Genomic DNA, 25,968 nt, shown 5'->3' with positions numbered 1-25,968 from the left:
TCAGTAGTAAGACGTCATGTAGGACATTATGACGGGTACAAGTATCCGGATCACACTTGGTTCAGTCTGAATTCTAGGGAGGAGGACTGAGCACCTCTGGGGAGGTCAGCGCCGTACGTGGCAGGTGCAATCTGCTGTCTTAAGAGGAGAATTGCCAATAACGTATTCACACTAAACCACATTATTATACATTGGATGATAACATATTAGAATATTGTGTTAATAGAAATGTGTTTAGAGAGGTTTATGCATGCAACAAGTATAAAGACGCAAAACAGGGTGTCCACAGTTATATTTATGGTCACTAGCAAAAAAGCTCCTTTCTCATGTAAACAATTGTGAGCATAGAAAGCTAAATGAGAGCGGCACTCACCACTACTAGAAAAGGCAGCACTGTAATGTGCACGACGTATCAATAGTGCTGCTTTTGTCATGGTGGTGAGTGCCACTCTCATTTAGCTTTTCATGCTTTTTTCTTCACAATTGTACTGCATTATCTGATGCTGAGCACCACTATACAGTAGCATGTAAAAGTTTGGGCACCCCCGGTAAAAATTACTGTTATTGTGAACAGTTATGCAAGTTGAAGATGAAATGACCTAAAAGGCCTAAACTTAAAGCTGACACATCTCCTTTGCATTTTTGCCCAACTTGCGCCCCCCCCCCCCCCCCCCCGCAAAAAAAAGAACAAACAAAAAACTTCAAGATTTGTGTGCTAAGATAACTTTGACCAAGATTTCAGACCTTAATAAGCCCGTTAGGCTTATGGCTTGTTCTCTATCATCGTTAGGAAAGGTCAGGTAATCCTAATCCTTTATATCTTTATAAAAACTCATCCTAATCTTGTACCAAAACCAGCAGCCATGGGTTCTTCTAAGCAGCTGCCTGTCTCTCTGAAAGTGGTGGAGGCCCACAAAACAGGAGAAGGCTATAAGAAGATAGAAAAGCGTTTTCAAGTTGCCCTTTCCTTAGTTCTAAAATGTAATTAAGCAATGGCAGTTAAGGCTACTTTCACACTAGTCCGTCGGTACGGGCCGTCGCAAACCATCGGCACGAAGTACCAATGGACAGTGTGCTAATTAACCACAACGTGGGCAGCGGATGCAGTCTTACGACGCATCCGCTGCCCAGTGTGATGAGCGGGGAGGAGGGGGCGGAGTTTCGGCCGCGCATGCACGGTCGAAAATGGCGGACTCGACGCACAAAAAAACATTACATGGAATGTTTTTTTGTGCTGATGGTCCGCCAAAACACGACGCAACCGTCGCACGACGGATGCGACGTGTGGCCATACGTCGCAATGCGTCGCTAATGTAAGTCTATGGGGAAAAAACGCATCTTGCAGACAACTTTGCAGGATGCGTTTTTTTCTCCTAAACGACGCATTGCGACATATTCCAAACGACGCTAGTGTGAAAGTAGCCTAACAGGAACAGTGGAGGTCAAGATAATGCTTGGAAGACCAATCAAAATATCAGTAACAGCTGCTCATAGGATTGCTAGAGAGGCAAATCAGAACTCCCGCTTGACTGAAAAAGAACTTCAGAAAGATTTATCAGTCTCTGGAGTTGAGGTACATTGACCTACTGTTCAGAGACACCTGCACAAATATGGCCTTCATGGAAGATCCATCAGAAAAAACCTCTAATGTGCCGCACCATAAAATTCAGTGTGAAGCATATGCAAAACAAGATCTAAACATGCCTGATGCATTTCTGAAACAAGTCCTGAGGACTGATGAGGTGAATATAGAACACTTTGACCACAATGATCAAAAGGTATGTGTGGAGAAAAATGGGCACAGAATTTCAGGAAGAACATCTCACCACCCGTTAAGCATGGGGGTAGATCAATCATGCTTTGGGGTTGTGCTGCAGCTAATGGCACAGGGAACATTTCACGGGTAGAGGGAAGAATGAATTCAATGAAATGTCAACAAATTCTTGATGCAAACATAACACCATCTGTAAAAAAGCTGAAGTTGAAAAAGGGGATGGCTTCTACAAATGATAATGATCCTAAACACACGTCAAAATCCACAATAGACGACCTCAAAAGGCACAAGCTGAAGGTTGTACAATGGCCCTAACAGTTCCCTGATCAGAACATCATTGAAAATCTGTGGTTAAACATCAAAATAGCAGTACATGCAAGACGACCCAGGAATCTCACAGGACTGGAAGAATTTTCCAAGGAAGAATGGATGAAAATCCCTCAAAAATTGAAAGACTCTTGACTGACTACAAAAAGTGTTTACAAGCTGTGTTACTTGCAAAAGGGGGTGCTACTAACCATGTAGGGTGTGCAAACCTTTGCATTGGCCCATTTTCTTTTTTGTCATTTTTAAAATGTAAAATATGAAAAAATATATATATTTTTGCCTAAAATACAAAGGAAATGTGTCATCCTTAACTTTAGCCACTTTAGACATCATTTACTCTTTGATTTGCATAGCTGTTCACAATAACAGTAATTTTGACCAGGGGTGCACAACCTTTTACACGACACATGTACGGTATCTGGCAATCCGCATGAATGTTTGCCTAAATGCATTCCTGGAGGGTGTGTTAGTGCCAGCAATTCTATTGTTTCTCATGCATACAGATCCACCACAATGGTGCACAACATAACTGGGCCATCAGGTGGTCCTGCGACCCAGACCACCCACATAAGTAAAGGCAGGGGTGGGCTGCTTCCTCTGCCTCGATGCCTCACTTGCTGCACCAGGTAGACGTGTTATATTATGGGCTGTAGACCAGTTTAGCCCAGCGTGCTCACATTATGCTACACTTAGGGCCAAGCTAGAAGCCTTCACCCATGGCAGTGTCTGCTCTGGTATCATCCTCAGCCCCATCTCGCACAGACAGTAACGAGGTAATGAATTAAACAGACTTTGGCCCCGATTCATCAAGACTGGCATCTTGTATTGGCACATGGGCCTTATAAATATGGAAATGCCTCCACAGAGGAAGAGGGCGTGAACTCTAGCGCCACCTATTGGGGTAGCAATCCTAAAACTCAGCTCGACCCTTCAACATGCAACATGTTTTGGGTAAGAAGCCAAAGCAGACACTCCATGTGCAGTACATGTAGTGCAACTAAATGGGAAACACATTGAAAAAAATCGTAATGTACCTGGCTAGTGGTCAGACCTCCCAATTCCCTGAAAAGGCACATTTGTAATAATAATCTGTCAGCAAGTATTTGCTATCTAATCTCAGAGCAGCATAATGTAGTGGCAGATATACTGATTCCAGCTCTGTGTCACTTACTGGGCTGCTAAGTGCAGTTTTTATGAAGCAACTGTTTTATCAGCAGGAGATTACCACTAGACGACTACTTGGCCTGCAGGCGTGTAGTCCAACAATGCCCCACCACTGATGGCAACTTTTCCGCCTATGCACAGTGTACACAGAAGCCTGCCAATCAGTGGTGTGGGCGGGGTTATATAGAGCTCAGGATTCAGAGAGCTGCTAGATCTAGAGCAGAGAAAAGAGATGGTTTTTATGAAAACTACAGCAAGCAGCCCAGTCAAATGTCATCACTGGATTCAGGGTCTCTGCCCCTATATCATGTTGCTCTCAGATAGGGTATCAAACACCTGGTGACATATTCCCTTTAAATCCTAACATTTTGGCTACCAGCAGCCGCCGCTATCAGGCCCACAGCAGCCTACTCCATGCCACTCCAGCACGCCCTCTAGTGGTGGCTGCAGCCAGTCACAAGGTTTGAAACCTCCATTTACACAGAGAATCTGGAGCTGTGCATTAAAATAAAGTAATTCTGATTGATAACAAGATACATTAGGAAACTGATCAGGACTGAAAATAGGACCTAAAAGTAACAAGGGCTTAAAAAGGTGGAAATTTCAGAAAAGTGCATCCAAATGCTGTAAAATAGCAAAGCAGGTCCTCACCCTCCCATGGCCAGGACCACTGCTGCTCCTGCCTCCGTGTTTAGGCTGCAGTGAGGACGTCCCTTAGACAGCTCCCATTGTCACCGCAGCCAGTCACTGAGCTCAGCAGACTGTGCCATCGACAGGGCTGCTGAACTCAGTGATTGTCTGCAGCGGTGACACATGCTGTCAATGTGATATCACCAATGCAACACTGAGACCTGAGCAGTAGTGGTGACCCGATGCTGGGCCTGGGAGGGTAAGTACATGGCGTGTTTGTTATTTCAGGTATTTCTGAGCATCTGGAGTATTTGTAAAATTACTAATTTACAATGAATGAATGAATGAATGAATGAATGAATGAATGAATATTATCATGGATATATGGAAAAAAGGAAACATGGTGGAAGAGAAGCGGGACAGCGCTGTGATAAATAAGCCAGAGAATGACACATCTACATTAGCCAGCGAGCAGTAAGAGCGGTCCTGACCAGGGGAGGGGAGCACAACACAAACCTGTCCACACAGCAACAAACACAAGAGGGTGAGACATGTGAGAGACTGCAGCATGAGACAGACAGTGGTGCCGGCAGGGCCCACTACCGGCAGACTGACCCGCGTGAGCTGGCACTGCACCTGCTCCCTTAGAGCTTCGGGGCAATTATGGAGTTGTCTCTGGAGGTCATGGTGAGAAAGCTGGACACTCTGCATTTCCATCCTTTGCTGCTCCAGCTTCTCCCGCACCTTAATCCCGAGGGTTATCCAAAAGACAAAAATGGGGAACAGGACACTGCACTGTAATCTCAGCCATGCACAGCCATGAGATGTAGGACTTAATAAAGGGTCAGAGGGACAGAAAACTGGAGAATGAAAGGGCGAACATCAGGAATATGAAGAGAAGAAGACAATATATAAAGTAGGAAGAGTGGATGACGGGGCATCTCGGTACTCACTGCCAGAGGACACTGCAACAGCTCTCTGCCATGGATTAGACACATCTGCACACCATCTACAAGTGCGGACTGTGCCCAAGACTGACGCCAACACAACCAGCGACACACACACCTCTGCTGCACGGAGCTTCAGTGTGAGATCACAGCAATTCCCAGCCTCCAGCGCATGACAGCTTCGCCTCTGCTCACACGAGTGGGTGGGAATGACTGGGAAATGCTCATTCCTGGTATACAGGCGGTCAGTCTCAGGAGTACTTACCTACAGCAACTACAGCATGCAGAGTGAGAAGGATATTAGTAGAATTAATCCGGGTTAATAGGATGACATTGGACATAGTAGACATATGCCGACATTCACATACCCACTACACACATGTACAGGACTAACCCTTACACCTGCTGGTATACGCTGTACACAAGTCCCAGCTCGTCTCATTAACAGGTGTCATAGTAAGGGCGCAGTCAGACGGACGTATAAATGGGAGCGAGATCGAAACTCAGTGTCCGGACTGGCTGGCGGCTCTCCAGGCCTGAGCGAAATACATGTAGCCATCATGCTCGGGAGAGCTGCCAGTCAGTCCGGGCACTGCACACTGATCTCACTCCGATTTATACGGCCGTCTGATTGCACCCTAAACCTTTTACTTCTCCGCAGATTTCACATTGAAGTTATGAGTGGTTCCCACTACTCAGAAAAAAACGTCACCAGAGAAATAATACACAAACTCCAGATAAAATGCTAAACCATGAGATGGCAGAGAGAAAAACATGAAGCATTGCAGCAAGAGAGGAAGAGAGGAAACTACTGATGGCGGCACCATGTACCGTATCAGGCAGCACTTTCTGTATGCAGCCAAAGTAAGCGACTGTCTCCCCTGTGAGGTTCTTATAGGAGATTATGGTAAGTGTACGCGCTGTCGATCAGCCCAAAGTATGTGCTGTGTACAGGCTCCATTCACCAGATGGAGGCCCAGTGTGCGCTGGGTGACAGGTCTGTGCACCATGTGTGCAACTGAAGAGTGTAGAAGACTGCGCTCCCCATATACGAGGGTCAGCACAAAAATATATAAGATGCACATTATCTTTTACAATGGCCCCAATGGTTGACTGAAGCCTAAGCATCCATCTTGTCTGTGCCCGGTAGTTTGTCCCTAGCACACGTCATACCAGCTGCCCCTTACCTTGGTAGATGTTATGTTGGCAATCCATGCCATTCTAACACGGGGGAGAAAAGCAGCAGAGACACTGACCAACGCTAGAGATTCACAGCCCCCACAGATACTATATTGCTACCAGAAGGGGGACGCAGACTTACCAGGGAACATTTATTACTTAAAGACTTGCACACAAGGTATATTGTGCACAGTCATTCCTGATGGCAGAGCATAGATGTGACGCTATGGGGAGAGCTCAGCCTATACTGGCAATATTCCTCATGGTCAGTGGGACCAGCCATGTAAGAGGCATAAGGGAGTCTCGAGTCGGGGGACTGGAGGCTGGAGCACATACCAATCGTTTGGTCCTTACTGGAGATCAGCTGCCACCAGATAACACATCATGCTCGGCCCCACATGTGTGGAGAAGGACGGTGATGGCCGCTAGCCGAGGATGACGGGTATGTGGCATGTGCGGCCTCCCTTATGACTTCCCTCCTTCCACCTGATATCCACTAACTGGTGGAACGTGACCCATCTGAGGCTATATAGTATATATGGGTATTTATTCTCTGGAATGTCCCGCACCTTCACGATGTGATGACCCTCCAGAGGGGCAGATTCTGCGGGTACAATCCTTGCCTATTCTTGTACATCGGTGGTGAGCACGGGACAGCACTGCGCCTCACTACCGGATGCTGGCAACTCTCCTCCATGGCACGGAGGATGGCATGGTGATGTATACGGGAGCAGATCCAGCAGGACGGTGGGCTGTGCGAGCCCCTAGGAGCACGTCATCCTTTCATGCATGGGGTTAGATGTGCAGCAGGACGAGGCCGTGGTCCTACAGGGAGCCGCTTATTCTACACAGTGTTATAGAGGTGTTGTCAGGCCGCTCTGGCAATGGAAGAATCCAATAATGGGACGTCTCTATACGTCTATTCAGCATCACTAAAAAGGTCCCTTTATTTTATCCGATAATAGATTCTCTTCCCACTCATAAAGGTCAGAAAGGTAAAAGAGCCATCAGCAGTGGGAAAAATAGGGACAGAGAGGGAAGGAGGAGGGTAGTACTGTACAGGGGCGGGAACTGCGCTGGTATTTCTGGTACCTTTTCTTTCTCCTTGTGGATGTTACTTTCCAGCGCGCCGAGACTGTCCTGAAGCTGCTGAACCATCCTCTGCTCCTGCTGCATCTGAGCCAGCTCGGCCTCCTTCTCGCCCTGCAGCAGCGCCCGCTCCACCTCTGCCTGTGTATAGGGGGACAAGCACAGGGGTCCGTCATCAGTGCCGTCACAGCGGCCCAGCGCCACTAACAATATACCATGAATATGACATTTACGGTTCTTACTTTCCAAAAGGCTTCACTGCGAAAAGGAAAGAACCTTCCCGGCATTACAAACAATTACAAGGCGACTTACAGATTTATTTTTCTCCATAGTGACACCGTGATGGCACAATTTTACCACAAGGAACACCATGTTAGCGCTGAGCCCCAGCCCTAAAGTAGCTGTGTGAGAAAAGCAAAACTGTACAGAGAGGATAGGAGACGAAACCCATATCTCAGTCACACTCACCTCCCGACACCCACGTGGACCCTGCCCTGGCCGCTCCACGTTCTGGTCAGACACAGGAAGCAGTGGTGGCACAGTGCCACCACCAGGCCTGACTGCTGCAGGCGGAGATCGACTTTGAGCAAAACTTCATAAAACATCCAATAGCATGCTGCACAAGTCACCTGACTGCTGCAGTAAATCAGCTGTCTGGCCAATGGTGGAACAGTGACATAACTACTTTTTGTCTCTGCAGACCATGGAGCGGCCTGAGCTGAATCCACATGGGTGCAGGTAAGTATAACTGGCTTTAGTTTGCTGCAAAGTTTTGTTTCACCCCAATAAATACTTTAAAAGGTATTGAAAATTGATGACAAATGGAAAAAAAATTCTCAATCCTCCGGCCATGCCTCTCTAACCTAGGGCACGTATTAAAGGGCCACTGTCACCCCCTCCAGCCATTATAAACTAAAAGAGCCACCTTGTGCAGCAGTAATGCTGCATTCTAACAAGGTGGCTCTTTTAGTTTTTGATTCCGTTATTCCCTCAATAAAGCGTTTTAAAATTTGCCCTAACTACCTGTCTGCAGACCTGGAGGCGGTCCGAAGCCTCCTCTGTGAATCTCCCAACGGCCGTCACTCTTCTCTTCTGGGGATGTGGTCGCCGCCCCCTTCGCGCTGTTTCTTCTTAAATCCGGCGCCTGCGCTGTGCGTGCCTGCCTGTGACAGGCGCAGTCTTCATTGTCCGTCATAGGTCAGATCCAGGGTGCCTGACTGCGCCTGTGCGGGCAGTGCGGCCACCCTGTTGCTGAATCCCCGCCCCGCACTGTGTTATTCATTATGCACAGTGCGGGGCTGGGGTTCCTGGGCATGCGCACTGTGCTGTTCAGACGCTCCCCCGGTCCCCCGCCTTCCAGCGTTGCCGTAATATACAGGTTTCCTTGCCAGCGTTTGGAATGAAGCAGCCGCAAATAACAACGCTGGAAGGCGGGGGAGCTGGGGGAGCGTCTGAGCTGGGGGAGCGTCTGAACAGCGCAGTGCGCCTGCCCAGGAACCCCAGCCCCGCACTGTGCATAATGAATAACACAGTGCGGGGCGGGGATTCAGCAACAGGGTGGCCGCACTGCCCGCACAGGCGCGCAGTCAGGCACCCTGCATCTGACCTATGACGACAATGAAGACTGCGCCTGTCCCAGGCAGGCACGCACAGCGCAGGCACCGGATTTAAGAAGAAACAGCGCGAAGGGGGCGGCGACCACATCCCCAGAAGAGAAGAGTGACAGCCGTTGGGAGATTCACAGAGGAGGTTTCGGACCACCTCCAGGTCTACAGACAGGTAGTTAGGGCAAATTTTAAAACGCTTTATTGAGGGAATAACGGAATCAAAAACTAAAAGAGCCACCTTGTTAGACTGCAGCATTACTGCTGCACAAGGTGGCTCTTTTAGTTTATAACGGCTGGAGGGGGTGACAGTGGCCCTTTTAAGTTTTCCCAAAATTCACTACTATTGAAGTTATAGAAAACATAATAAAGTAAGATATAAAGTCCAGGGTGAGCATGGAGTCCCAACGTTAGAGCGGGTGGTGGGCACTCAGCATGGCTGTGGTGCTCGTGGAGAGAGGCTATGGAGACCCAATGTTAAAGTGGGATGTGGGCACCCCCGCTGGCTGTGGTGCTCGTGGAGAGAGGTTATAGAGACCTAATGTTAGAGAGGGTGGTGGGCTCTCCGATGGCTGTGGTGCTCGTGGAGAGAGGTTATGGAGACCCAACGTTAGAGCAGGTGGTGGGCACTCAGCATGGCTGTGGTGCTCGTGGAGAGAGGTTATGGAGACCCAACTTTAGAGAGGGTGGTGGGCACTCCGCATGTCTGTGGTGCTCGTGGAGAGACATTAAAATGGTCCCGCCACTTACATATGGAATGAAATGATTTAATCCAGTACGTGGTAATCCAATTACAGAAGTGGAAAGCCTGGGCTGGGCTGAAACATCTGTAACTGGATTACCATGTGTGTACTGGATTAAATCATTTCATTCCACATGAGTGCCCGGACCATTCTTGTCCACCGAACATGGGGAACAACCTGCCCTCGTTCCTACAACGAAACCGAAAAAAAAAAAGAGGATCTCCGTTTCATAAACTTATTAATGTGAGTGACTGAGGAGTAAACCGCATGTATGGGAGGACTCTAACCTCTTGTGCGCTCTCCTGTAATTGCCGTTCAAGTTCTGTCACTTTGTTCTTCAGCTGATCCACGCGGCTTAACGTCATCCTGCGCTGGTCTTCCAAACCAAGCAACTCACCGGTGACATCTCCGGGTGACACGGCGTCTTCTTGCTGGAAAGTAAAGAAAAAAAAGGTTTCTTATCTACTTGTTTATCTGTTTAGATCACTCTCCATTTCACCTGATCGTTACTAAAAGTGTTAAGGCTGAGTCACACATAACAATATCGTTAACGATATCGTTGCAACGTCGCGCTTTTGGGGACGTAGCAACGATCCCACTAACGATCTCGTTATGTGTGACAGCGACCAACGATCAGGCCCCTGCTGGGAGATCGCTGGTCGTTGGGGAATGATGAAGGTACCTTCACACTCAGCAACTTTACAACGAGAACGACAACAATCCGTGACGTTGCAGCGTCCTGGTTAGCGTCTCGTTGTGTTTGACACGCAGCAGCGATCTGTATCCCGCTGTGATATCGCTGGTCGGAGCTAGAAGTCCAGAACTTTATTTGGTCGTCAGGTCGGCGTGTATCGTCGTGTTTGACAGCAAAAGCAACGATGCCAGCAATGTTTTATATGGAGCTAACGACCTGTGAGAACGATAAGTGAGTCACCGTTACGTCACAGGATCGCTCCTGCATCGTTCTGGAGCTGCTGTGTTTGACGTCTCTACAGCGACCTAAACAGCGACGCTGCAGCGATCGGCTCGTTGTCTATATCGCTGCAGCTTCGCTGAGTGTGACGGTACCTTCAGGACCATTTTTTGGTCGCTGATCACCCGCTGTCATCGCTGGATCGGCGTGTGTGACGCCGATCCAGCGATGTGTTCACTTGTAACCGGGGTAAATATCGGGTTACTAAGTGCAGGGCCGCGCTTAGTAACCCGATATTTACCCTGGTTACCATTGTAAAAGTAAAAAAAAAAAAAACAGTACATACTCACATTCTGATGTCTGTCACGTCCCCCGGCATCCACAGGGTTAAAACTGCTTTCGGCAGGAGCGCTGCTAATGCACGCGCTGCTGCCGAGAGCTTCCCTGCACTGACTGTGTCTAGATGGTTGGCCAGGTTAGCAGACATCCATATGTGTATGGTCACCGCCATACATACTAGATGGTCGGCCAGGTTGGCAGACATCCATATGTGTATGGTCACCGCCATACATACTAGATGGTCGGCCAGGTTGGCAGACATCCATATGTGTATGGTCACCGCCATACATACTAGATGGTCAGCCAGGTTGACAGACATCATATGTGTATGGTCACCATAATCCAATCTCAATACACTGCAGAATTTGAAGAAACTAACTAAATAAACATTATTATTATCCTGTAATTCAACCACAACAGTGAAAAGTGAGGGACCAAGAGGACTGTGGACAGCAAGTACAATTGTAATAAATGATTTTATAGGGAGTCTGTCACCCCGATTAACAGTGCTAAAAGGAGCGCTGTCTATGATGAATCCACAGCCTGCATGCCTGAGGGAGTAGAAGAACACTTATCTGCATCTTTAATAAAACTGTTTTTGCATAAAACAAAATAATTAAAATCTACACAAGTGTGATTATTATAGCGTCCAAGTCCCCTATATGCTTGTATACATTGGGACATTGGGCTTGACTGACTCCCTCTGGCCTAAGCAGTCCTGGATCCATGTATGACATATGGTTGGAAGTGTATAACTTTGTGCATTTTTATATGTTTTTATTTTAATACCCTCAGATTCTTGAGAACATGTTTTTCCCACACAAGTTCTGACATTCCCCGGGGGTAGTGACGCTTCGAGAGGAGGCTTCAGGTTTGGCCATGCCTTAACACTAGATCTATATTCTGACAACAGGTGCAATAGATTTTATTTTATCCACAGAGTAAGAAAAATAGCCCCCAAAATAGAAACACATTAGAGTAAATGAGCCGAGCCCTGGATAGGTCAGGATGAATTGTCCTATATTTACATGTGTTGAAATTCGCTTTTCTGAAAGGTTTCATTTATTCCTTACTTTAAAGGCTACTCTATTATTCCTTACTACTTTTTTTTTGCTTTAGAGTATTTAAAATAAAACAATCTTGCAAATAACATGTACGGTATAAAAAAAAATCTCTACAGCTCCTGTGCAAAAGCACTGTGTCGCCATGGTAACAGACTACAATCAGACATGGTGTAGTCTGATCCTGCAGTCACACTTTCTAGGAAAGCTAAAAATCACGAACTGTTACCTGCCCCCTAATCCTCACTGGTATACAACAAATATTTAGGTCTGCAAAAAAACTATGGTGTATCTGAAACTAATAGGCATGACATAGAAATGAATAGCCTCAGCTAAAAATCTACCATATACATATACTGTATATAGGAATAGTATTGTACTGTACTTACCCCTAAAATGCACCACTAACACCGAAAAGTTAAAAAAACCACACCTGAAATTGGTATAAATGACCCTGTGAGCCTATGTGACTGCCCCCTGGTAGGACATCTTGTGGCTTTCTATGCACATGGCGGAGGATGGCAGCGGCTCCATATTGGCCCTTGGTTACCTCATGTTGGGTGCTCTCAGTGCTGCTGTTCTCCTCCTTCTGTGTGTCCTCGTCATGAAGCTCTTGCTGTGCTTTACTTTGGTTGGCGCTGTTTTCCAGGCTGCGATCCTTAGCACTGTCCCAGGTTGGCCTCCTCGTACCCAAAGATATAGGGCTGTCTGGCTTAGTACCCAAAGAAGGGAAGGCCCGTAACTCCTCTAACCGGGCCGGGCTGGTGCATTCATCCGTTTTACTGTACTCAGCACATAAATTAAGGATAGTTTCCAGTCTCTGCCGCTCCTGCGGACACAGAAATAATGGGATTAGATGGAGCTTCCAATGTAAGGCGTCACAAGGTACCCCAACACCAGAAACAAAACACGGAGCAGAGACTCTGAGGAGATCACCTAAAATACCCTGTGATTTATGAGGAACCTTTGAACTTTCCTTCTGAAGGCATCCTACCCTCTCTGCTTTTCTACAACTGTCTGATCATCCAGAATATCTAATAACTAGAAAATAAATGGCAAAATAAAGGCTTGTTACCATACGGCATTATTATACTCCACTTTATTACGCTATATTTATTAGCATTCATGTCAGGACAAGAGAACAAAATAAGACCAAAATTGAGCTTACAGAAGCTATCACACACCTAATAGACCACAGCCAAAAGTGCACAGACCCCCGAGCTTTACACCCACAGAATACTAGACATCCCGCTCTAAACTTATGGGGATCATTATAAAGCTGGGCTCATTGTATGGCCAGAGCAGCCTTTTCCCAAGATTTGAGTGTGCCTGTGGGAATTTGTGAACATTGAAGACCATGAAAATACTTCACCTTTCTTGCTCACTTTGGAGCTTTGTGGGGAGTGAAGCGATGGGTGATCGGCTGTTTGTAGAATGCTCCAGGGCACCTTGGTGAGTTGGGACAGTTGACATTTTTACCTGTTGCTATGGAGGGAGAGTTGTGGTTACTCTTAGGCCGGTGTCTCACTTGCAACTGCAATGCAAGAAACACGCGCAAGTCTCTCGCCTCAATACCCGGCCCTGCCACCAGCACTCGGGACTAGAGTTTGCGGCTGCATGTATTTTTATGCAACTGAACGCTCCGGTCCAAACAGCTGGCGGCGGCAGCGCTGGGTATTGATGAGAGTTTCTCACATTGCAGTTGCAAGTTTGACACCGGCCTTAGAACGATCCACTCGTAACCAAAGAAGATTTAGCAGATCAGAAATGTCACAAATCGAGATGGGCGAACCCGAACAGTAAAATTTGGCGTCCATACTGAACACCTAATGTTCGGGCATGGCCACCGAACACGGACTTCACCAGGAAGTCAGTGTTACTGTTGGGGTACGGCACGACGGACAGGTGAGGGATATGGTTGCTTTTATTTATTTAATTACAGGACACAAGGGCTTCGGTGGAATAAGCGTTATACTCACCTAACTGTGCTTTACTTTTTTATTTAAAAATGACAAAGTGTGTTTTGTTTTATTCCAAATAAAAGACTTTATTCTGGCTGTGCCTTTATCTACCATACAACTATACATACAACTATAGGATTAATAGTGGATAGGAGTCTTATTGACGCCTCTCCATTCCTAAGCTGTGGGCATGATGCCACCGGACAATACAAAGGTGACAACGAAGTCCAGGCCAAAGGGGAAAATATAGGTGGCACTCTGTGATGCAGTAAAACAATCCTTTCCTTATTCAATGCAAGTAGTACATGGATGCAGGAGAGCAGGTGTAGCGAAGGACGACGGCTGTTTCGTGTCGATCAGAGCTTCAACGGGACCAGGTATAGCTGAACCCGTTGAAGCTTCTGATCGACGCGATACGACAGTCGTCCTTCACTACACCTGCTCTCCTGCATCCATGTACTACTTGCATTGAATAAAGAAAGGATTGTTTTACTGCATCACAGAGTGCCACCTATTTTTTACTTTTTGGCTTGGACTTTGCACGACATTGATCATTTCAGGTGTTGCACTTGGGATTTTGCAAGCCATACACTGCTGGTCTGCCGAGCAAGCTTGAAAAGGTATGTTTTACCGTAAGTTGTTTGGTGCTGGTTTCTCTCACTTTTCACAAAGGTGACAACTACCCCACAAATATGAACCCCACTTGCCACTGCTACAGGGCAAGTGGGAAGAGCCGGGCGAAGCACCAGAATTGGCGGATCTAAAAGATGTGCTTAGTCTGGGTGGCTGTGGGCTGCTATGTTTAGGCTGGGAGGGGCCAATGTCCATGGCCTCTTACCAGCCTGAGAAATCCAGCCCCCAGCTGTCTGCTTTAGCTTGGATGGATGTCAAAAATGGGAAGGGGGGGGGGACTCCACGCTGTTTTTTTAAAAAAAATATGTATTTATTTATATAATTTTAAAAATTTATGGAGTGGGTACCCTCTATTGTTGGTAACCAGCCTTGCTAATGCTGACAGATGAGGGGGTGCAGCCCGCAGCTGTGAGTTTTACCTATCAGTTTTTTGTTTGTTTTAATTATTTATTTAGAGCGCAGGCGGCAGCTGATTAATACTCCCATCGGCCGCTACCTGCTCTCACTGTTATTAGCAGCAGCAGGTGTAGGCTGATGAGAGCAGTAGTTCCATCAGCCGATGCCAGTGACCAGAGGTAAACTATCTCAATCATAGTTGCGGGCTCACGCTGCCAGAATTGCGTCTCTCTGACCGGCGGTAATGATTTTACTGCCAATCAGAAGCAGTGTTTTCTGAGTTGTCATGTACATGACAACACGACAAACACCCGTTGTTAGGGGCCCCCCCCCCCCCCATTCAAGTGAATGGAGTACGGGTTTCGATACTGGTCTGGGTACCCAAAACTTTTTTTTTTTTTTTTTCCACTGTTCGGCCAAACATCCAGGGGTCCGTCCATCTATAGTCGCAAACGGACTTGTGGCCACAGAGACCCCCTGAGGGTTTTTACCACAATGGAACTCTTCAGTGTGTCCCATACTACCACCAATGTTTGTCTAGAGAAACTGCGTGACCAAGTTTCTATGATTTATTCACATGTACAGGCAGAGTACTAATCAAAACCACATCACAACCACATCTAAAAAAAACAAAAAAAAACAACACAGTTTTATAACATTTTTCTTCAGTAAAACGCATTTATTTCACCTTTAACCTTCACTCCGCCAATTACATGACGGAAAATGTTGATAAAACTAGGGTTAATCTAAACTCAACTGCTTTGTATGAATAAAGCTTTAAAGGGAGTTTCCATCAAATCATTGGGTGTCACACTGCTGTTACGCAGTAACTTGCAGATCAGAGAATTTTTGTTTTTCAGCGATGAGGAACTTGCAACTTTACATGGTCTCCATATTGTGGCTGATTTACTGCAGTTCCTTTCAATTTTTAATTATATCACTCACAGGTGATGGGGGAATATTTAGGGATTTCGTAAAATGAAATGTCACAATAGTGGCTCCAATTCCAGGACCGCGCTGGTATCAGTGAGTGCTGCAAAACAACCCATTGTTTCAAAAATGTTGGAAAAGGCAGAAAGCCAGATTGTATACAAGTGGATTGTATACAAGTGGTAATAGGTGCGAATAAAAAGAAAAATTTAGTGTTGCTTTCCCATATGCATCTTAAAGATGAGCAGTGGATAGTAATGGTTCTCCCAACCTCTGGACACTACTATATGGCTCCCTCCCACAAGGTAGAGCTAAAGAAGGGATAGTAATGGTTCTCCCAACATTTATCCACTACTACATAGCTTCCTCCCACAAGGAGAGGAGAGTAAAGGTATTCCCAACATTTGGCCACTACTACATAGCTTCCTCCCACAAGGTGGAGAAAAGGAGAGGCGAGTAAAGGTATTCCCAACATTTGGCCACTACTACATAGCTTCCTCCCACAAGGTGGAGAAAAGGAGAGGCGAGTAAAGGTGTTCCCAACATCTGGCCACTACTACATAGCTTCCTCCAACGAGGTTAAGATAAGGAAAGTAAAAAGGTATTCCCAACATCTGTCACTACTACATAGCTTCCTCCCACAAGGTGGAGATAAGGAGAGGAGAGCAAAGGTATTCCCAACATCTGTCACTACTACATAGCTTCCTCCAACAAGGTGAAGATAAGGAGAGGAGAGTAAAGGTATTCCCAACATCTGGACACTACTACATAGCTCCCTCCCACACGGTGGAGATAAGGAGAGGAGAGTAAAGGTATTCCCAACATTTGGCCACTACTACATAGCTTCCTCCCACAAGGTGGAGAAAAGGAGAGGCGAGTAAAGGTATTCCCAACATTTGGCCACTACTACATAGCTTCCTCCCACAAGGTGGAGAAAAGGAGAGGCGAGTAAAGGTGTTCCCAACATCTGGCCACTACTACATAGCTTCCTCCAACAAGGTGGAGATAAGGAGAGGAGTAAGGGTATGTGTCCACGTTCAGGAAACGCTGCGTTTTTGAAGCAGCGTTGAGCAGCATGCATGAAAAACGCAGCGTCCAGATGTTACAGCATAGTGGAGGGGATTTCATGAAATCCTGTCTCCACTATGCACTAAAAGACGCATGGCGGCACACCCGAGAAAACTCACATGCGGCGCGTCTTTTAAGAACGCAGCATGTCCTTACATAGCAGAAAAAACTCAAGGACAACGCAGGTGACCTGCCAGTGACCTCAGGTGCAGATTTGGTCAGGATTTTACCTGCATAAAATCCTGACCAAATCCTGAAGCAATCCTGAACGTGGACACATACCCTAAAGGTGTTCCCAACATTTGGCCACTACTACATGGCTTCCTCCCACAAGGTGGAGTGTTGTGAACTCTATTTTTGGGTTCCCTCTAGTGGTCACAAGCGGTACTGTGTAGTGTTGTCTTTCTGCAGGTTGCAGCTTCAGCTGGTTCGTTATCCTTGGTTGGTTTCCTATTTAGCCCACCTGGATACTCAGTTCCTGGCCTGCTATCAATGTATCCAGTGCTCTTCAGATTCCTTGTGTCTACCTTGCTCCCAGTCTCTCCAAGACAAGCTAAGTTTTTGTTTGATCATTTTTTGATTATCAGTGTTCATTATGTTTTTTGTCCAGCTGGCTAAAATGTGATTTCCTCGCTTGCTGGTTGCTCTAGGGGACTGAGTTTCTCCCCCCACACCGTTAGTTGGTGTGGGGGTTCTTGAAATCTCAGAGTGGATATTTGGTAAGGGTTTTTTACTGACCGCATAGATTCTCTTTTCTATTTTCTGCTATCTAGTATTAGTGGGCCTCATTTGCTGAATCTGCTTTCACCCCTGTGTATGTGCCTTCCTCTTACCTCACCGTTATTATCTGTTGGGGGCTTCTATATCTTTGGGGATATTTCTCTGGAGGCAAGTTAGGTCTTTCTTTCTCTCTAGGGGTAGTTAGTTCCTCAGGCTGGCTCGAGACGTCTAGGATTTTTAGGCACGTTCACCGGCTACTTCTAGTGTGTTTGGATAGGTTCAGATTTGCGGTCAGTTCAGTTTGCCACCTCCCTAGAGCTTGTCCTATGTTTGTTACTTAGCTGGAGTAATTTGTGATCCTCAACCACTAAGGATCATAACAGTGGAGATAAGCAGAGTAAAAGGTATTCCCAACATCTGTCACTACTACATGGCTTCCTCCAACAAGGTGGAGATAAGGAGAGGAGAGTAAAGATGTTCCCAACATTTGGCCACGACTACATGGCTTCCTCCCACAAGGTAGAGATAAGGAGAGTAAAAGGTGTTCCCAACATCTGTCACTACTACATGGCTTCCTCCAACAAGGTGGAGATAAGGAGAGGAGAGTAAAGATGTTCCCAACATTTGGCCACTACTACATGGCTTCCTCCCACAAGGTAGAGATAAGGAGAGTAAAAGGTGTTCCCAACATCTGTCACTACTACATGGCTTCCTCCTACATGGTGGAGATAAGGAAAGCAAAAAAGAAGAGTAGAAGGTTGAACTAGATGGAGTTAAAGTCTTCCTTCAACCTTAATAACTATGTTACTATGTAACAGCATAATATAAAACATTTCATAAATCTACCCCAGTGATTATATAGTTGCCTGGGTAGTCCCACATAAGACTTTGGGATATAAATATTTGTCTTAAAGTTTAAATTCGTTATAATATAAACTAGCTGTTTCCAGCCAGCTAACGCTCGGCACGCTCATTGCTATCTAATGTGGTGGGGGGCGGGATTATGTGTGGTGATGTGGTGGGGGGGCGGGATTATCTGTGGTAATGTGGTGGGGAGATTATGTGTGGTAATGTGGTGGGGGGGCGGGATTATGTGTAGTGATGTAGTGGGAGGGGCGGGATTATGTGTGATGATGTGGGGGGGCGGGATTATGTGTGGTAATGTGGTCGGGGGGCGGGATTGTGTGTGGTAATGTGGTGGGGAGCGGGATTTTGTGTGGTGATGTGGTGGGGGCGGGATTATGTGTGGTGGGGGCAGTATTATGAGTGGTGAAAGGGCGGGATTATGTGTGGTGATGTGGTGGAGGCGGGATTATGTATGGTGGGGGGGGATTATGTATGTTGGGGGGGCGGGATTATGTGTGGTGATGTGGTGGGGAGAATTATGTGTGGTGGTGGGGAGCGGGATTATGTGTGGTGATGTGGTGGGGGGCGGGATTATGTGTGGTGATGTGGTGGGGGTGGAGCTACTGTGCAGGGGCGGGATTAGTGAGAAATCACGATGCCTCATATATATATATATAGATATACAATAAGGTTTTGTGATTTTACCAGTATTGTAAAGGGAACTCGACCTTCTCAGCAAGCTATAGACCAATGGAATAAATATACATCCCAAAATCATGCAGGAAGGATGAGGATACCAAAGTAAACAAGGGGTAAAGCAGGATTTACAGTTACTACAAGTGTGCCAATGATGAAGCCATTAGCAGGCTACACCTATGGCTTTGGAACTTGACCCTTGATGCTCACTTTTTTATTCTCTCCCAGAGTTTTTGGACATCACATTATGTGTTATGTCTATTTTCTTGACAGATTTTCACATTTGCTAGATTATCATTGATAACTATGGTAACTTCTGGTGTCATGAGCTTAGTATACCCCTCTTCATGAGGTTGTAGAGATGTGTCCTCATATACTGTATGTAGCTGACGTAGCAGTGCACCTGAGATTTTATTGCCTTTTATGAATATTTTGCTCTGTTTACATTTGTAATAGTCTTGAATAAATAAATGTTTTACACTATTTGGAGCATCATTGCTCCTGTTCTATCCCGTTGGGGTATGCCCACGGGATTTTGTGCTGTGTTGCCAATTATCCTGGGCTTCTCCATTGTTAATGCTATGGACTTAAAGGATTGCTGCTCTATATGGTTTATAAGTGTGTGTCATAATTCTTCCAACCGAGCTTACTTACGGTATATTTATCTTGTGTCATTTTTTCTCAAGTTTTTAAATGGTTGTGCAGTATTTTCTTCATGCTAAATTTACATTAAAATATTAATATCTGCATATGGGTGTGCATATGGTTGAGTATTGCCTTTTAGACCCTCTGAATTTCACAGACCCAGGACATCGGAACAGGGATTTTATAAATGAGTTAGAAAGGCTAGAAGCCTCCCATTTATATCCCCCATTCCAAAACTGGCGATTCCTTATGTAGCAAAGGTTTCAGAGTCCTTTCCAACAACTCTCATTGAGCGTGCACCCAAAGATGCCCATGTAGGTCAGTAGGACCATCAATATGCGGCTGCTCAGCAGATTCCATTTGTTAAGTCAAATAAAGTTTCTGCAGTATTACATCTCCTATGCAGGCAGCCATTAATAAAGGCACCCCTTATATTTGCCTTCTAGGCATCCCATCATAGAGGACCTGGATGACTAGAATTAAAAGTCACAAATAACAAAAGACTGGCTGGCACTTCCAAATCAGAAAACTGGTGTGAACAAGGTCCAAACTACGAGAAGCCATCTCTATACATAACAAACAAATAAAGTTGCACTCTGTAGTGCTAAAGCATGTAAATATGTAATATATGAAATATGAATAGCAATACTGCTCTAGATAGTAATACAAAATGGAGATACTTAGCACATAATTTGGCCAATTCATGCATGCCCAGCAGCCAACAACAAGGCAATCTCAGGTTTTCTGGGTAGTATGGAGAAGAGAAAACGAAGTGAGAAGTGAGCTTTCTGAAGCACTGAGAACCAAAATTGTGGAATAATATCAACAATCTCAATGTTACAAGACCATCTCCAGAGATCTTGACGTTCCTTTGTCCACAGTGCGCAACATAATCAAGAAATTTACAATCCATAGTACTTTAGATAATATCCTTGGACGTGGACGGCGGAGAAAAATTGATGAAAAGGTAGCAACGCAGGACAGTCAGGATGGTGGATAAGCAGCCCCAATCATGTTCCAAAGAAATTCAAGCTGTCCTGCAGGCTCAGGGTGCATCAGTGTCAAGGCAGACTGTCTCCATTTAATTAAAATTAACCAACATGGCAGGAGACCCAGTAGGACCCCACTGCTGACAGAGACATAAAAAAAAAAACTAGACTGTAGTTTGCCAAAATATATGTGAGCAAGACAAAATCCTTCTGAGAAATAGTCTTGTGGACAGATGAGACCAAGACAGAGATTTTTGATAAAGCACATCATTCTAATGTTTGCTGAAAACGGAATGAGGCCTACAAAGAAAAAGTACACAGTACCTACAGTCAAATATGGTGGAGGTTCAACTATGTTTTAGGGTTGTTTTGCTGCTTCTGGCACTGGGTGCCTTGATTGTGTGTAATGCACAATTAAATTTTAAGATTACCAAAGAATTTTGGATCACAATGTAGTGCTCTATGTCAGAAAGCTGGGCTTGTGTCCTAAGTCACGAGTCTTCCAGCAGGACCATGACCCCACTTCAAGAAGCACTCCAAAACGGATGGAAACAAAGCGCTGAAGAGTTCTGAAGTGGCCAGCAATGAGTCTGGAGCTAAATCCCATTGAACACCGGAGAAATACTTCATTTTCTGGAACAATTTCAAGGGTGCCAACACTTTCGGCCATGACTATGTGATATCAGTGGAAGAAAGTCTTGGGAGGCCAGGAACATATCTATACGAGACAGATTTATTGGAGGCAGAGTAGTAGGAGAAGACTTTCAACTGGAAACCTTGATCTCCAAATATCTACGTAGTTATATGCAGAACACCATGCTGCTAATAATGACGTACAGGCATCAGTGGAGGGCGTATGGTCTACAGTAGGTTCTAGGACTACAGTAAAGTCACCAGAATGTCCAAAACTACCAGGTCAAAAGGAGGGAGAACACAGACACAAGCAATAGTTAAAGAAGCTTGTGAACGATCACAAACCTACCGAAATTGCAACACACCTCCTGGATCACCTCTAGAGGGAGAGTTTCAGCCTCTACAATGGACACCTCTGGAATAATTGGAGAGAGTGATGTGAAATCCTTTGGCTATCCAGGCTCTTCTAAGAGCGAGGACTTTCCAGGGATATATTATTAGTGAGTGATAAACATATGTGTGCACAGATTTTAATTAATGGGATGCAACTTCACTTTTCCATGTTGGATGACACATGGGGTTTCGCTCGCATACTTCCTTCAGGGCTCACGCAATATTATCTGATGCTGCTGTCATCTTTACCTTCAGGCCAAAGCAAACAGGCCTGTAATGCCAGGAGAAAGCAACAACTCAGCACATTAGACCCAGAGTCATCACATACACCCATGTATCGAAAGAAGACGTTTGACAAAGGGATTGGTCTCCATTGACTGTTATATGGAGTAACATTAAATATTCGGAATTATGCTGGCTGGAAGGTTTCAAGTTAAATCAGGATATTTCAGGACATGAAATATTCTAAGAAAAATAGACGTTTAGAAATTATTTTGGGGAAAGAAAAAAAGAAAAAAGTAGCCTCACATAAGTATTGTGCACAGCCCTTGCAATGCTCGCAGTTTTGCCTTTTACTTTTATACATTTATTACTAGCTTTTTTTTTTGGGGGGGGGGGTGTTCAGCCTTGAAATCCAAAATCAAATCTCTGACGTTATAAAAAAAGTCAATAAAAAATGGATGTGATAAAATAAATCACTGAGAATTATCCACAGTGTACGGCGGCTTAAAGCAAGATTTGCAATGGATTAACTTCCATGCAGGGTTACAGTACTGTAACTGGGAATACAGACTGATTTAAAGGGGGTTTATTTTAGGGTTGTTAATCACCGTATAGTAAGAAGAAAAATATTTAGAATTGAGTCCTCGGTGGTTGATACCTTTTAATGGCGAACTAAAAAGATGGTAACAAATTGCAAGCTTTCGAGACTACACAGGTCGTTTCATCAGGCAAAGACTAAAATAAATTCTGAAGAATCACATATTTATGCACAACATAGCACAGAAAAAAAAAACAAAAAAAAAAAAAACGATGCATAAGACAGGTGACATGAAGCAGAATTACCATGAGTGATATACAGTTACGTCCATAAATTTTGGACCAGTTCTTAGATAAGGAATGTTTTATTGTCCTCTGAATGGGGTCTGGCTCTGTTGTGATGAACATAAGGATGAATGACCTCGGGGAGATCAAAACATCCAACACCGTGGAGACACCATCACGTGTTTCTCATCGCAGTGATCCAGAACACTGCCCCCATCCCTTATGGGAAATATGCAAATGCATGTAGAAAAGTCGTGGAGACACCATCACGTGTTTCTCAACGCAAGCAATGAATAGCCAGGTCTTTCACCGGGAAGGAACAACCACTGGAAGGGCAGCATCCAATAAAGGAAAACAGCTGTCCCCGAAACAGCTGTCTGTGGATGGATACCATGTTTTGGCATAGTTGGTTTTCCTTTATTGGATGCTGCCCTTCCCGTGGTTGTTCCTTCCCGGTGAAAGACCTGGCTATTCGTTGCTTGCGTTGAGAAACGCGTGATGGTGTCTCCGCGGCTTTTCTACATGCATTTGCATATTTCCTATAAGGGATGGGGGCAGTGTTTTGGATGACTGCGTTGAGAAACACGTGATGGTGTCTCCGCGGTGTTGGATGTTTTGATCTCTCCGAGGTCATTCATCCTTATGTTCATAGCCTTTTCACTAGGCACTGCTCCTAATAGCCAGTTTGCTACTCCACACTGATGAGGGGCAAATACCCCGAAACAGCTGTCTGTGGATGGATACCATGTTTTGGCATAGGTGGTTTTCCTTTATTGGATGCTGCCCTTCCCGTGGTTGTTCCTTCCCGGTGAAAGACCTGGCTATTCATTGCTTGCGTTGAGAAACACGTGATGGTGTCTCCGCGGCTTTTCTACATGCATGGCTCTGTTGTGATGACCCCTCAGTCTGAGGGGCAAGTTCCTTAGTTGATGTAAAAAGACATAAATCCATGCGACACATTCATTTCTGCGCTAAGACTGTCAAAGGTCGTCATCAGTTTATATTCCCATACTCTTCTATCTCTGTTAGATTTGAAGCTACCTTGTAACAGAAGAGTATGAAATGTCCTATAAATGTCTGTTCTGTTCCTGATATAAGGATCTTGGCTTAGCTGAGATGAATCTGTGCTGCACTTTATGTTCCGGCTCAGTAGTGACCAGGGCTGTGGAGCCGAAGTTATGAAATGTCCTGTAAATGTCTGTTCTGTTCCTGATCTGAGGGTCTCGGCTTTTAGTGGAGATGAATCTGTGTGTTTATGTGCATGCTCAGTAGTGAGGGAGTGTTTTGGAGTCAGAGAGATTGAGGAGTCTGAGTGGGAGATTTGACTGACCGACTCCACGTCTAAGGGTCCTGCTTCAATACGGTTATCCTTGACATTGGACTGGAAATTGGCAAAAGCACAAAGTTTTTGCTGTTCTGGAAGCCGAGCAATCTGTTTCGGGATACCCCCCACTTCTGGGTCAGCACTTGAGCAGACTAAGACTTGGTATGCAATGGTCTGAGCCCACTGGCATTGCACATGCACTCAGGAGGTAGATGCCCAACAGTGATCACTGTCAGGATGGATCCTTGACCTCTTTACACCATAGGGACCAATTGTAAAATAATCCTATACCATATGCTTCTTGTGCAGTATAGGAGATGCTCTGCAGTGCTGGCAGTAACCCTGTATATAAAGTGCAGCACAGGTTCATCTCAGCTAAAAGCCCAGATCCTGAGATCAGGAACAGAACAGACATTTATAGGACATTTTTGTAACTCTGACCCCACAGACCTGGTCACTACTGAGCATGTAGATAAAGTGCAGCGCAGATTCATCTCAGCTAAAAGCCCAGATTCTTAGATCAGGAACAGAACAGACAATTATAGGACATTTCATAACTTTTCCCAAATTATTATGAAAACACTTACAGCACATCCTGCATTGTACTACTGCACCCAATGTATGATGTATTTTAGAAGTCAGACTCCACCAAAATGGACACCGACTGACTCCACAAACCTTGCTTAGGCGGTCTGTATATGCCCAGTGATCGCTACAGCCTTCATTTGTACATGGCACCAGGGCTGTGGAGTCAGAGTTGTGGGGTCGGAGTTATGAAATGTCCTATAAATGTCTGTTCTGTACCTGATCTCAGGATCTGGGCTTTTAGCTGAGATGAATCTGTGCTGCACTATATGTACATGCTCAGTAATGACCAGGGCTGTGGAGTCGGAGTTGTGGATATGGAGGTTTGGCTTACCGACTCCACAGCCTTGTATTGAACTGGAGTTTCCCCAAGTAGTACTTATGCTAGAAGTGTTGCTACAGCTAAATAATGGAAATAACTTTAGAAAGATTAAGTCATGTTACAGATGGCGGTAGGCGGTTAGTTGGAGAAAATCCTGCTGACAGTTTCCCTTTAATCAAAAGTCAACCCCCGTCAGAAAGCTGCACACGACCGTGACATCCATATCCAGTGCACATCATTTATACTTTTATCATTGGAAATGTTTGATCAAATGTAATGTGACTGAGGGAACAGTGGATGCCCCTTACAGGCCAGCGCCCAGCTGTTCTCTACTCATTGCTGGGCAGTTGGACATTGCATGGACTCCATGTTCAGTATATGTTGAGTAATCCAATGTGTCGCACTCCACTGAAAGCATTGACGACTGCAATATTTGCATTAGCCAATTCCCTCTAATTGGCGGTGCTAGCCCACCAGGGGAAGATTTACACCAGGCAGATGACTAAGCCACTAGGGAAATAGCAAGCACCTTGCCCAGTCACACAAGTCACCGTAGCTGAAAGCAGGCACAGGACAATGCTTCGACATATACAAGCGGGTCCGACAGGAGGAAACAGCGACCCCTGCAAAACACAGATGCAACAGTAAAATGAAAAAGTGCAGGAATTATACGGTACCTCCCTCCTGATGTCCGATGCCCTCCTGCTCTCTTCTAAACTGAACCTGTAGAAATAGACATTATCCCGTTTTTCCGGGGGTGCAGCTACCGGACACGAGTAACGTCTCCGCCATAGAGCCATGCTACTAAATGTGGCTCTGACAAGTGAGCAGCTGGGAGTCTGTGAGAAGAAAGCCCCGGGGGTCTTTCCTATACCCCTCCCCAAGCTTGGTGTGTGACAAGCCATCATAGGTTCACAAGCCCCTGCAGAACATGTCATGGAGAAATTAACCCTATAAACATTCACAGGAAGAAGGGTTTACAATTTCTGTTCAAGTATAAACCTACAAATGTA

General features: G+C 45.5%; 1 protein-coding gene across 15 annotated transcripts in view; it reads right to left on the bottom strand.

Moving 5' to 3' along the window:
• PHLDB1 (pleckstrin homology like domain family B member 1) overlaps nucleotides 1-25,968 on the bottom strand; it is a 282,210-nt gene that overhangs the window by 84,888 nt on the left and 171,354 nt on the right. For 11 of the 15 annotated variants that reach the window (XM_077250609.1, XM_077250603.1, XM_077250604.1 and 8 more), the window contains 4 exons: nucleotides 12,321-12,599; nucleotides 9,745-9,888; nucleotides 7,114-7,251; nucleotides 4,511-4,639 (listed from right to left, as the gene is read on the bottom strand). In XM_077250609.1, the coding sequence (XP_077106724.1) occupies nucleotides 4,511-4,639; nucleotides 7,114-7,251; nucleotides 9,745-9,888; nucleotides 12,321-12,599 (690 nt within the window). The remainder of the gene's footprint in view (nucleotides 1-4,510; nucleotides 4,640-7,113; nucleotides 7,252-9,744; nucleotides 9,889-12,320; nucleotides 12,600-25,968) is intronic. The other 4 variants (XM_077250611.1, XM_077250608.1, XM_077250617.1 and 1 more) reach the window with 1 other exon arrangement.

The sequence above is a fragment of the Ranitomeya variabilis genome, chromosome 4, assembly GCF_051348905.1.
Source record: "Ranitomeya variabilis isolate aRanVar5 chromosome 4, aRanVar5.hap1, whole genome shotgun sequence".
Lineage (NCBI taxonomy): Eukaryota > Metazoa > Chordata > Amphibia > Anura > Dendrobatidae > Ranitomeya > Ranitomeya variabilis.
Note: the sequence above shows the minus strand (reverse complement) of the source record. Positions and strands in the feature narration are given on the sequence as shown.